Source organism: Gymnoscopelus braueri, assembly GCF_963280865.1.
Source record: "Gymnoscopelus braueri genome assembly, chromosome: 10".
Lineage (NCBI taxonomy): Eukaryota > Metazoa > Chordata > Actinopteri > Myctophiformes > Myctophidae > Gymnoscopelus > Gymnoscopelus braueri.
In genome coordinates, this window is record NC_137611.1 from 22,184,726 (window position 1) to 22,197,410 (window position 12,685).

The window sequence follows — 12,685 nt, forward strand, 5'->3', positions numbered from 1 at the left end:
GAGACAGAAATGTGACATTTCTGGGTGATAATCTCTTATCACCACCAGTCAGCTGACCATAGCACTGACCCTTCCTTTGGGCTATGGGATGGGATCTTTATTATGTTTTTTTGTTTCCTGGTGCTGCTGCTGTGGGCGGGGCCAGTCTCATCCGGGGTCTCCCTGACCCCTGCCCCCCGCAGGATTGAAACAAACATGGCGGAGGTAGGAAAGTGTCATAAATATTCGGGGGGGAAAAAAATAAATAAAACATATTTCGTACTGTAACGCCGTTCAGCAGAATGTATTAATTTATGATTTGGGGTATTTTTTCTTCCCAGACGAGCCGGAGAGATTTTTTAAGTGTTTAAGGTGGTTGCATTTTTCGACGCGACACACTTATATAATTTCGTAAGAAGCGCAATTGTTTTGTAAACTTCGGCTTTAGCAAAGCAACGCTAGCTGCTAGCATGCGCTAAGTAATTTGTCACGTATTATTGTCGATAGATATTAGTAACAATAATTAATACACGTGTTGTGTATGTGGCTTGTACGTGTGCTTTAATGCGAACATTTCATATGTCTTTTCTTTTTTTTTGCAGTTTGATAAATATTTACAGCTGCGTTTTTAAGTAGCTAGCCTAGCTTTAACGCATTAGCTTGTAATCGGTGGTGTTGCTGGCCAGAAATAGCAGATCTACAAGCTCACAACGCGTCACGAAAGTGACCCGTTCTGAGCTTGTAGATCTGCTATTTCTGGTCAGCAACACCGTCGCACGACCGAGTGTAAATGTCCTGGGAAACTATCATCAGCCCTGCGGCCACAAGTTCAGGCGCGCTTTTCTTTCCTGTGAAAATGTACTCCCGAAATGTATTTATAACAATATTAGCAGTGGTGGAAGATGTATATTTTACATAAGTAAAACTAGCAATGCCACAATTTAAAAATACTCTGTTACAAGTATAAGGCCTGTGTTCACAAATGTTACTTGAGTAAAAGTTCAAAAGTGTTGGCATCAAAATAATACTTAAAGTACTAAAATGTTTGTGAGTTTGTAGATCGGCCTATGTATAAAATAGGGCTAAAGTGGTTAATATATGTTTTATAATATAACAATTTATATCTGCAAAAGTAACTAGTAGTAACTAAAGTTTTCTAATAATTGTAGTGGAGTAAAAGTACAACATTTGCCTCTGAGATGTAGTGGAGTAAAAGTATTGAAAATTGGAAATACTCCAGTAAATAAAAAAATACCTCAAAATTAGTACAGTACTTGTGTGAATGTACTTAACACCATTGAATATTATACACCTTCACTGCAATATATCAAATATATGTCAGTTCAGGAAACACGAATGGTGTCAACTAAGCAGTCACTCAGTCAAGCAAACCTGTATTATCTTAGTTTTATTAATATACATAAATTGTACATTATACTTCTATTTATTGATAGATAGAATATACATTATGTGTGAACTCTTGTTAGACCAAGTGCAGATGGGTTCAAACTACTCTATTTATTTAACATTATTCATATCTTTCTACTTATTCCTGTGCCTATTATGCATCTCATGCTGCTGTTGCGGCTTACAACACCTGCATTTTCTCATTGATTGGGATCAATAATGGTTGATCTAATATTTTACTTTCTTTTATTCCAGCCCTCCTTTGGGAGTTCGAGCCCAGGTAATATATATATATATAATTTTTTTCTATGACTATTGAAATGCATCTACAGTGATCGGTCTGAGCCTTGATGCCTAATAATTGTTTTTATTTAACGTTTTCTTTGTCAACGATTCTCACTTTCAAAACAATATTTTCTGTTGTAACGGCTTGCAACATTATTCTGTCCTTATGAATCTCTTGTTCCGTTTTATTTTCCAGGGGGTTCAGCAGGTTCCGTTGACCACGAGTTCGACCCGTCGGCAGAGATGCTCGTCCATGACTTCGATGACGAACGCACACTGGAGGAAGAGGAACAAATGGAGACGGCCGATGAGACCAATGTCAACGAGATCGAAGACCTGGCGAGGGTAAGTTCCAGCACTAATCTGCTGCTGTTGTCTTTAATTTAAATTTGCTTTTTTGTTTTTTACACTGTTAACCACATCAGTCCTGCTGTCCCTGTTTTGGGCATGTTATTATAGGTGGGGAAAAAAGGCAAACATTTTCAGAAATAGCGAAAATAGCCGATGTATAAGCTTGATTGTTTTCATGCAACACTGTTGTGCTGCAAAGTATATCTTGTTTATTTATTAATTCTCTCTTTTATAATGACCACCATATTGTTCTCACTAAGATTTAAAGCATGTGGTCATGCTTATTTATTTGTCAACTTTTTATTTTGTTTTATATCGTAAGGCGCCTTGAGTTAATTTCTAGGTAAAGTGCTCTACAAATAAAGTTGATTATTTTCATCATTTGAAATTTAAAGCACATTGACCTACAGTACATTATGTGAAGTAAAAGTGCAATGTATTAAATAAAGTGACTATTACTGCTAGTTGGGGACTTAAAATTAACTGACACAAATCCAGAATTAGTTTTAACTGTAACAACACCTGAATTGATCTAAATGTAGCGTGAAATTGACCAGTTCACTGAAGCTTTGCAGTTAATAAATTCAACTTTATTAACTAACCTGTTATGAAAGGTCTTGCATTGACCTTTTTTTTTTTTTTACAAGAACGCTGCAAGGTAAACAATTGTAGACCCTATTTACAGTGCATCATCAAATTTAAAATCAAAAGTTTTGACACAGAGATTAAACACTTTCCAGCCACAACTCTGCGAGGTCTAATGTCTGATTTATATTTGGTTGCGTGTTGGTGTCACACACTGAAAATAGCTGATTCTCTTTTCTGTAAGGGGATTTTTGCCTTTATTACGATTACGAAACAGGGGAAAAAGCTGGGGAGAGATTCGCAGCAAATCCGCCGCCGGGCTTGGGACACGCTATCGGGGCCTATGTGGTGTGCACCTTAACCACTCGGCCGTCGGCGCCCCCAAAAATAGCTGATTTAATATGTTGTGAGATTGAGCTGCCATTTCCGCTAGATCACATTTCTGCTGCTATTTTTGGTGTGTGACGCCTGCGTGTACAGATCAGGCATGTGATCACGGTACCTATAGTCCGTTTTACATGCCAGAGTTGTATATCATCACTGCCAGGTGGAAACCTTATGTGCAAAATCGTTGACATGACACTCAGTTTGAGAGGAGGTGTTTGCTGTAACGTAACCCGCCCCCAACAAACATAAACACAACATAAATTCTACAGTACATTGCAGCCTAATTTAAAGAATGATGGTGTCGCTTGCCAAAAAAGAACAGATCTATATGCTAAATGTATCATGTCGCCTTTGTTAGATTGTAGATCTGTGCTTTTTTGGCAAGGGACACCCTCCTGCAATGGAGTAGGCTGTAAATTAAGCTCAACGGTCTGCTTTTGAATGCTGTGATATCTCTATCTATTCTGTGACTGCTGGTTCTACACACTGTTTAGTGTTTACTGTCATTGTCTGCTGACAGTATGTGAATTGGATACTGCACACCGTTTACTGTGTACTGACAGTATGAACATATTGCACACTAGTTTATCCAACTTTTGAGTTTTCTATCAAATTGTTAACCACTTTTATAGAATTGGCTTATAAAGTATACATTAAACTAATGTTAAGAACTGTATTATACATTGTATTGCATTGAATCGCCATTGAATCGTACCAACATTCTGTATTAAATTAACCCTGAATCGTATCATAGCCCATGTATCTAGTAGATGTGTATCTTATGGTCTTATAAGGGAGAGATGCATACCATTACTATTATTACTAGTAACTTTTGTTATTATGATTGTTATTACATTTTCTAAAGATGCTTTTAAAGCGTATTATAGTGTTTGAACCACTTATGTCCTTGGCCTATATACTTTTATCGTACAAAATTGGCAAAATCAGCTGATCTACAAGCTCAGCACATCTCGTATATTTGTGATTTCTGAAAAAAATCTAAATGTTAGAAAATGTGCCCAAAATAGATGCTAGGGGTAAGCCCGTTTTACAAACTAATATAATATGCCCATGTGTGTTTGTTGGATAGGAGGGAGAGATGCCCATTCATGAGTTGTTGAGTCTGTACGGCTACGGGGGTGGTTCACCTGCGGAGGAGGACGAAGAGGAAGAGGAAGAGCCTGAGGAGGAGGAAGAGGATGAGGAGGAAGAGGAGGAAGAGGAGGACTTGGACAACGACATTGACGAGAGCAGCAGGAGCACGGGCGAGCTGAAACGAAACAAGGTCTGGACTGCGTTCAGCAAGTCTCTCACAGATTCTAAAAAGAGTCTGAATTTGAAAGAAACTCACAATCTTGGGCACTTGGGTGGCACAGGGGTAAAGTTCCTGCCCACCACTGTGGAGACTAGTAGTTTGAATCCTCTGAAGTGCATCCGGTTTGACTGGACGTAATACAATTACCTGTGTTCACGGAGCGGGGGTGGGGGGTGAGGCTCAGGGCGCCTGTTCAGTGAGGTTTGGAACTAGGGAGAATAACGTGTGCCTTCACATGTGTTACGTCCTCCTGGTGAAACCCCTTACTGGAAGGTGAAAAGAAGCATCCTTGACGTCACGCATTTCAGAGGATAGGTGGTTGCCTGTGGTATTTGTAGGAGTTGGCAGTGATTGGACTAGAATACACGGGAAACGGCATAATAATGACTAAATTGAAGGAAAAGGGGAAAATATAATTAAAAACAAACAAAACGAGTAATGACAGAAAGTAATGCTTGCTTATCGATGTCATGAGAATAATTTGTGTAAGTTATTGTTTTTACCACTTGTGACTGTACTCCATTAGTTTAAGGAGTTTATTGACTGTTAATTGACTGTGTGTGTGTGTGTGTGTGTGTGTTCAGGCTGAAGGAGTGGCGATATCTTCAGGACAGGGGGACGAAGGCCAGACAACCAGCGAAATTCGCACACGCTCAGTCCGGTCCCTTGGCACAGTAGACTTGATTCGTCCTCATAAACTCAGATACTTTGAAAGTATGAACCAGTGTCTTTTTACACTGAATAATCTTTCTTGATGTGTTCACAAGCAGCTAGCCAAGTAAATGATCTGCAGTGATTTGGGAAACTGGACATCACATAATGTTTGCCTGTGGAGGACATTTATGGGAATATGCCCCCTTTGAAGGAAATCTATGTCGATTTTATAATGCTTTGTGTGTAATGGGGGGAGGCTGTAGTTTAAGGATAAGATATTACCCTGAGCTAATAAGGGTAAATACATTTAAGCAGAACATAATTGGGAGCCATTTTCTTCCTCCCATCCCTTTTTGAATTAGTGGCATTTTGAGATGTTTGCTTCATTATAACTGATGCTGCTTTCAGGTAACAATGATGCAGAGGAAGAGTCAGAAGAGGATGAAGACTATGTCCCATCTGAAGACTGGAAAAAGGTATGTGAAACTATCCAAGCCTCATTTATACTTCGTCTTTACATGATTGTTGTAAGTTCACAGGAATGTGTTTTTGGCCCCCTACTCACTGACACATAAAACTAATCTTGGGCTGCTGGGTTGTTTGTTGTTGATCATTTATTTCCACTTTGAAAATGCACTGTAAATAAAGTGTGGTGTCGCCAAAGAATTCCCCCCATAAAATGGGGTTGTGGTGTGAAAAGAGAACCCCTGATCTATACTTTAGAATTGAATTATGGTGTTTTTAGAATGGGCGTGCAGCGTCGTATGCGTTTCTCATATCGCGTCCCAGTTTATACGCAGACTAACCTGTGTGTTGTGTTAAACCTCTACAGGAGATCATGGTTGGATCCATGTATCAGGCAGAAACCCCCACGGGCTTGAGTAAATATAAGGACAATGAAAAAGGTGAGTTGACTCTGATCTCACTGTAATGCTGGTGTATAAAGTAGAAGTGAAATCCAACTGCAATGCATGGTCTAAAGCCATGCATTTGGCTTGAGTGTCGACCAACGTAATCACATAATGTGATAAAGAAAACTTTATTGTTCATAAAACTTTACATAAAATGGAAATTTGCCTTTGGCGCAGCCAGTATAAAAACAATAAAACACATTATTAATACATAGAATACACAAATGCAATAAAATACATTCCCATAATACAGCAACAGTGATCATGGGCTGTAGGGATTAGGTGGTAGGGCTATTTAAACATTTTCTATTTAAAATATCCACTGCAGATGGCACAAACGACAGATTGCTAACCGTACTCTAAGCCTCCTGCCTGATGATAACAGAGGGTGGGTAGAGTCATTGTACACCTGAATTGAACTGTTGGGAAGAGTATGTATTAGTTTACAACAGAGATGCATGAGACCATATTCACTTCCTTCTTTACATTATCTGACAATGCTGTTGGCAAGTATGATTGCTCAAGACTCAGAACGATGAACCAAAACAGGGACGCCAGGTGGAAAGTGGTGAATTAAAACCCAGCAACACTGCAATGATGCATAGTTGGTATGATGAGCAAAAGGGTTGACGTCTCTCCTTTTTGTATTTCTTCAACTAGTCTATGAAAATGATGACCAGTTGTTATGGGACCCCGAGTGTCTGCCTGAGGGCAAGGTGGTGGAGTTCTTGACGGAGGCATCGAGGCGGACCGGAGAGGAGAAGGGTGTGGATGCGATCCCAGAGGGATCACACATCAAAGACAATGAACAGGTGAGACGTTCAGAGTAGTTAGTGTGTTTTATTTTTTGAATTGTTTGAATTTTTTTTGACAATGAATTGTCACACAAAAAAAGTGTAATTGATCATTTGTTTTATAATTGACTGTCGCAGCCTTATTGGACTTAATTGTCCGATTATGGTACTGCATTTAAAGAGATGTACAATCAACATAGGATGTATTCTATATCTGTATGCTTTTGTGTGTATTCAATTGAACATTATCTGTAGCTATACAAGTACTAAAGCCTAGAAATAATTACTAGTAATCGAGGACAAACAAGAAATCCCACACATGTATTTAAAAAAAAGAATCACTGTCACCAAAATAATTTGAGTGTAAATGTATTGTAGCAATGCCGCATTTGTATTATATTTGTCCTAATGTCAGTGGTCATGTCTATCTCTGCAGGCGTTGTACGAGCTGGTGAAATGTGACTTTGACACAGATGAAGCTTTAAGAAGATTGAGGTTTAATGTAAAAGCAGCGAGAGGTAAGCAGACATGTGTGGCCACCCTTTTTCCTCTGCTGTGAGGTGGAGAAAGCTTTGAAAAATATAAATCCATTGAATTGAAGTATCTTGAAAACTTATAATTGTACACCTTCATCAGCGGCATATATTCATACTGAACACTGATCAACATGGGCAGGGCAATTTATTTTCTTTTTTCTCTCTTTTTCTTTTTTACTATTTGCACATCATCTTAAGGTGTGTTTAATAATAATTTTTAGAACCGTCATAAATAAATACATACAAGTGAGAGCAATTAAAAAAAAAAAATCTTTAAAAAAGAAAAAAACTAAATATTTGTGGTCGTCCCCCCCTGCAGACAATCTACTAGATCTAGAGCATCACATCATTAATTATGTCCCATTAATCTACACATCAGGCATGAATGGTCTATGCCTGATGGTCTACGAAAGATGAGAAAATATCAGTCCTACCATGCGATGTTGCCATTTATTTTAAGGGGACACAAACATGTCCACATGTTCAGGTGATAGACGTGTTTGTTAACCACCTGTGTGGCCCCGCAGTGGATAACTTGGCTGGAACCGAGTTAGTAGCGTGTGTCACCCAGTATTCGACTATTCATGCCCATCCCTAGAGGTAACCCAGTGTTGCCAGTGAAATGCTATCATCACTCATCTTAACATTGTGTAAACAATAACAGTCATCATTTCTGCCACAGAAGAACTGTCTGTATGGACTGAAGAAGAATGTAGAAACTTTGAACAAGGACTGAAAGCTTATGGGAAAGACTTCCATTTAATACAGGCCAACAAGGTAAGAGAACCGCCTGCAATATTATCCATAAATGAAGTCATTATTTGATTTCACTTCATTTACATGTTTTATATTATCTCAAGATAATGGATCGAAGTAACCATATTGATGTATTGTAATAGATACCGTAAATGACATTGAGATCTATTTAATGTTTGTGTTTTTGTGTGGGCGGGGTCAGTTCCATTTCAACCCCTTGGCTTGGCAAGAGAGACATTTTAATTCACTTTGGAAAGAATTATAGAATCCTTGTACTTCCTCGCAAGGATTTCTTTTCCATTTTGGGTCATATTCTCAGTCTGTAATTTGAGTTTGTCTCCCAAGTTGAAATTGAACAGATTCCCTCCCTGCAGGCGATGGTAATAATGGCTGTCTCGTGTCTGCTGAATTAAATTTTCCAGGTGAGAACTAGGTGTGTAGGAGAATGTGTGGCCTTTTATTACATGTGGAAGAAGTCTGAGCGTTATGATTTCTTTGCACAGCAAACCAGACTTGGGAAAAGGAAATACAACCTTCACCCCGGTGTCACGTAAGTTGTCTCATGTTTAATTTTTATACTCATCAAAGTATAAATCAGGCTTTAGTGATGTTGCATTTAGAGGTCCTTTTTGTATGGCAGTGACAATAGTTTGTTAAATTACTGTTTATAGTACTTAATTGGAATAATTTGCAACATACTTTCCCTCAAAACATTTTCCAATCATAATCGGCCTTCATTGAGACACTGTTCATAATGTGATAATGTATTGAGAAGTCCAAATATAGTGTATTTGTTCTATTATAATTGTTATAAATGTTTTGGTAGCACTTTCTTTGGATTAAAGTCAGTTAATAAGTTATATTTGTTTAAAGCTGCAATCCATAAGATTCATGTTCTATGCGGGATTCGAACCCGGGTCTCCCGTGTGCTAAAAAAGGAAGCCTGTTTGAGCAAGTGAGATATTACGCTTTGAGCTTTATGCAATACATCCTGCCAACCAGAAGGTGTCCTACCCGGACCACAGGCTGTAAAGTTATCAATAGAAGAGCAGGGAGACCATCTCCAACCACTGCCATTGTGTTTGTTATATTCTGCTAACATACTCTACCATATAGATTGGTTAAAATAACGTTTTATTCACACAAAGAAAATATGGATCGCAGCTTTAAGTTACATGTCAACAACTAGTCAGTCAAATGTCTATACAGGTTTTAATTATATGTCAACATATGTGTGTTAATACTATCGAATTCCTGGCTTGTGTACAGTATAGTAAACTACCTCCAAGTGTACACGTTGTGATGGGCTTTGGGCCGTTGTGTTCCACCAGAGACTACATGGACAGATTGTTGGATGAGACGGAAAGCGCTGCGTCCAGCCGGGCGGCGTCGCCGCCACCCACCACGTCCAACAGCAGCACCAGTCACTCCGAGAAAGAGGACAGCAGCAGTCAGAATGGTGAGCACAGCCATGCAGTCCATGCTGCATGCATTGGTGCCCGATGGGAAGTTTACTGGGGACAAGCAGAAACCTCAGTGCCATGCGCCGCTTTATCAGCTTTGTCCGGTGTTGCCCAGGTTATTACGCTGTTCGATAAGAGAGTTCAGATTTCAGTAGACCACATTGGTGAGGTTATTGTGTGGGTGAAATAAGCTCTCCCCCCCTCTCCCTCTCTCACTGATCGAGCTCTCCCTCCCACTCTCTCTCACTCTCTCTCTGTCTCTTGTCGTCTTGTAGATCTTTTTCTTTTTGGATGGGGGGGGGGGGGGGCAAGCGACACTTACCCACAGTTCATGTTAGTTCCTTCATCTGTTTACCCATTTATGACGCATCAAAATGTGACAAAGATCCACATAGGGTAAATGTGACCGTCTGAAGATGTTTAGGCTGCGTGTTCGACATTGTTCGTGCATTTCTGCAGCTGCTAATTTTGTGCCTCATGTGTCCAACAGGTATAGCGAGCCATAGCTCCAGCTCAGCAGAGGGCTCCCAGTTGCCACTAACCAATGAAGTTAAACCAGAATCACTCCAGTCCAACGGCCCCTCCCATCCCCTATCAGACGCTCCCCTTCCCCCCCTCCACACCTCAGACAGCGACTCCAACGCCTGCGGTCAGCCCAGTGCCCCCAGCCACGACCGCAACGGATCTCTGGAACCCCACCATGACCACACCGACACCCTGGTGGCGTATGAAAGGTCGGCCAAGAGATGCCGGACAGAAGCCGAGCCACTGGGCCAAGGCGAACTAGAAGCCTCCAGGACGCAGGAGAACTGAACGCTCAGGGTGGGGTTTTGATTAAGTTGCCCGTTGACACGCTAGTCACGCGCGCCTCAGTTTTGCTTCTTGAGGTAAACGTTTAGGAGAGCAGGGGTGGTCGAGGCAGATGAATCCTAGTCGAGCTCTTCGGGGCAGAGTGACCTCGGAGTGGCGACTCCCGGAAGAAACCCAACGAAGCAAACCCCCGGCTGGACCACCAGCATCAGAGGGGAGGGGAGGGGGGCAGCAGCAGCCTGATTGTATAGGAGCACACCTGACCAAACCCCCACCCACCCCCCATCCAGCAGAACCTCTGCTCCAGCACACATCCAAAGTACCGCAGTGTCCTCCCTGAGTCCCTGTACCCTCTCACCCGAACCATCATGTACATCCTTTTTCACATTCTCTTCAACCACACTTTTCTTTTGCCGTTTTGGAGACTGATCTCGAGAATTTTACAAAGATAATGCTTTTTCCCTATTTGTATTAGAAGAAGAATAAATCGCCTGTGATATTTTTTTACGTGAGAGATATTTATATTTTTTGAAACAAAAACAAACAAAAGTTCTATGATGATGGGTATTTGCTGTCCAAGCCATCAGAACCTGTTAGGAGACTTGTGGTGTGTGTTTGTGTTAGGTATATGTGTATATACACACACACACACACACAAACACTTAAAGCCTGAGTTACACTTAATTGTGTGCGGGTGCGTGACATCCGCATATACATCAGGCTTAGAGTGGCACCCAAGAGGCAAGGTAGGCAAAGCCAGGTAGACAGGTTGGTGCCGCCGCCAGCATACTTTAGTTGCACTTTCATCCTGTTTCTCTTCTTTATTATTACGGAGTGGTGAAGCAACCCAGCAGCATTACATTGCAGCTCCTTCAATCCTAACCCCCCCCCCCTTTATTTGGAAAATACCACGGTTGTGTATGTTTGATTTATATTTAAAAACAAAAGAAAAGTTAAAAACAAAATGAATCAATGGGTGCGTTGCCCCTCCCACAGGTTCGTTTGTGTAAAGCAGCTGACATCAGTGATGTCCTTCCTGTATTATAAACCTGTCTGTTAAGAGGATGGCTGTATTTTTGGATTTTCATAGTTGACGCTTTTTCTTATACCGCTTCTTGTTTTTGTCTCCTCGTTTTTGCTAGACAGAATAGCCGTGAAAATACTTTTTTTTGTTGGTCTCCATGTAAAGTTTGTATAGATTTCTTAATCTTGTGCAGTTGGTACATTTTTGATATTATGTCTTTTCATCCATCTGTATTTAACCCTGCCGTCCCTAGTCTGGGCATTTCGTTATAGGAGAAAATTCTGAAAAATCGCCTAGGCCTATACAGTATGTGCTTAATTTATAGTTTGTTGTACGTTGGTGTCGAGCGTCAGAAATGGCATATATAAGAGAGCATCTATTTTTTTCTCACGACACCATTGAACGATTCTGTATAATTCAAGCTTAAGTGGTTAACCGTCTTCCTCATATGCTTTTGTCAAGAAATCTGCAGCCTCGTCGCCAGGATATAATAAATGTTAGTCATTCCTTTTTATTTCTCCTCTTTTCACCGACAACCTTTTCCCATTCCTGTGTATCAACTTGCTTGTTCTGAAATGTAGTTGCTGCAAAAAAGAAAAGAAAAAGCCCTCCTGACGAACTGTTGTGTGTAAAAGGCTGACATAGTGTATTGTTACGCGCTGCTTGTCTTTTGTTATCAAAGCACTGTTGAAATGAGCAGAGTTCAGTTCAAGTGATGTTCCTTTCACTGTTTGAACTTCAGGGTGGGAGACACTCCCATCCATTACAATGGAGACCACTTTAATGTAGGGGCGTGAGTTTGAAAGACCTCATATTTTATTTTTTGGTACTGTAGCTGTTCTGTTCGAATGCTTCTTTGTACTCCACAGCTTTGAACCTACATTCACAAATTGTTACAGTTGGTCTTTAACGCCTCAAATAATGTTGATTGTTAATTCATGTTGTCCCTTTTTTCCCTTTTTTTTTTTTTTTTTTGGACAAATTATGTGTTGTACATTTTTATTACTTCAAAAATGGCAACATGAATAAAACTGAAGTGTATACCAAGAATGGCTGTGAATGGAATCATGGGCCTATTACACGAAAGGAGAATTAAATAAGCCTGGATTTTAGTCAAATCCAGGTTTGATAAAGTCTGGTCCGTACAGCCTGGTTTATTCCGTTCCATGAACGCCAAGCCAGGCTGAAAAGGAGCGACTTTGTCGAGCTAGACCTTGTCAAGCCAGGCTGTGTCGAGCCAGGATGGTAAAGCCAGTCTTCACGTATTCCTATAAAAGACCATGAAAGTCTATCCTCGAATCCTTGAACTTGACCAATCATGGAGCCCAAAACCAGAGCGGCGTTCTTCTCTGTGGCTGAACAGCAGCACTGCAGCAGCTCATGGAACTGGCGTTCCCAGGAATTACATTTAGGGCAGGCGAAAACTCT

At 40.5% G+C, this 12,685-nt stretch overlaps 1 protein-coding gene across 6 annotated transcripts; it reads left to right on the top strand.

The window, feature by feature from the left end:
* The first annotated feature begins 167 nt into the window (after positions 1 to 167).
* On the top strand, positions 168 to 10,616 carry mier1b (mesoderm induction early response 1b, transcriptional regulator). 6 transcript variants are annotated; one of them, XM_080440837.1, is made up of 13 exons: positions 168 to 204; positions 1,642 to 1,666; positions 1,868 to 2,016; positions 4,085 to 4,279; positions 4,894 to 5,023; positions 5,372 to 5,439; positions 5,796 to 5,868; positions 6,535 to 6,686; positions 7,105 to 7,186; positions 7,887 to 7,981; positions 8,383 to 8,510; positions 9,292 to 9,419; positions 9,914 to 10,616. In XM_080440837.1, the coding sequence occupies exons 1-13, from the start codon at positions 196 to 198 to the stop codon at positions 10,234 to 10,236; spliced, it is 1,557 nt and encodes a 518-aa protein (XP_080296963.1). In that variant the 5' UTR covers positions 168 to 195; the 3' UTR covers positions 10,237 to 10,616. The 6 variants fall into 6 exon arrangements, with proteins under 6 accessions (XP_080296963.1, XP_080296966.1, XP_080296965.1 ...); XM_080440840.1 differs by lacking the exon at positions 168 to 204 and adding an exon at positions 342 to 390; XM_080440839.1 differs by lacking the exon at positions 168 to 204 and having other exon boundaries at positions 1,215 to 1,666; positions 7,890 to 7,981; positions 8,464 to 8,510.
* Positions 10,617 to 12,685: the final 2,069 nt, after the last annotated feature.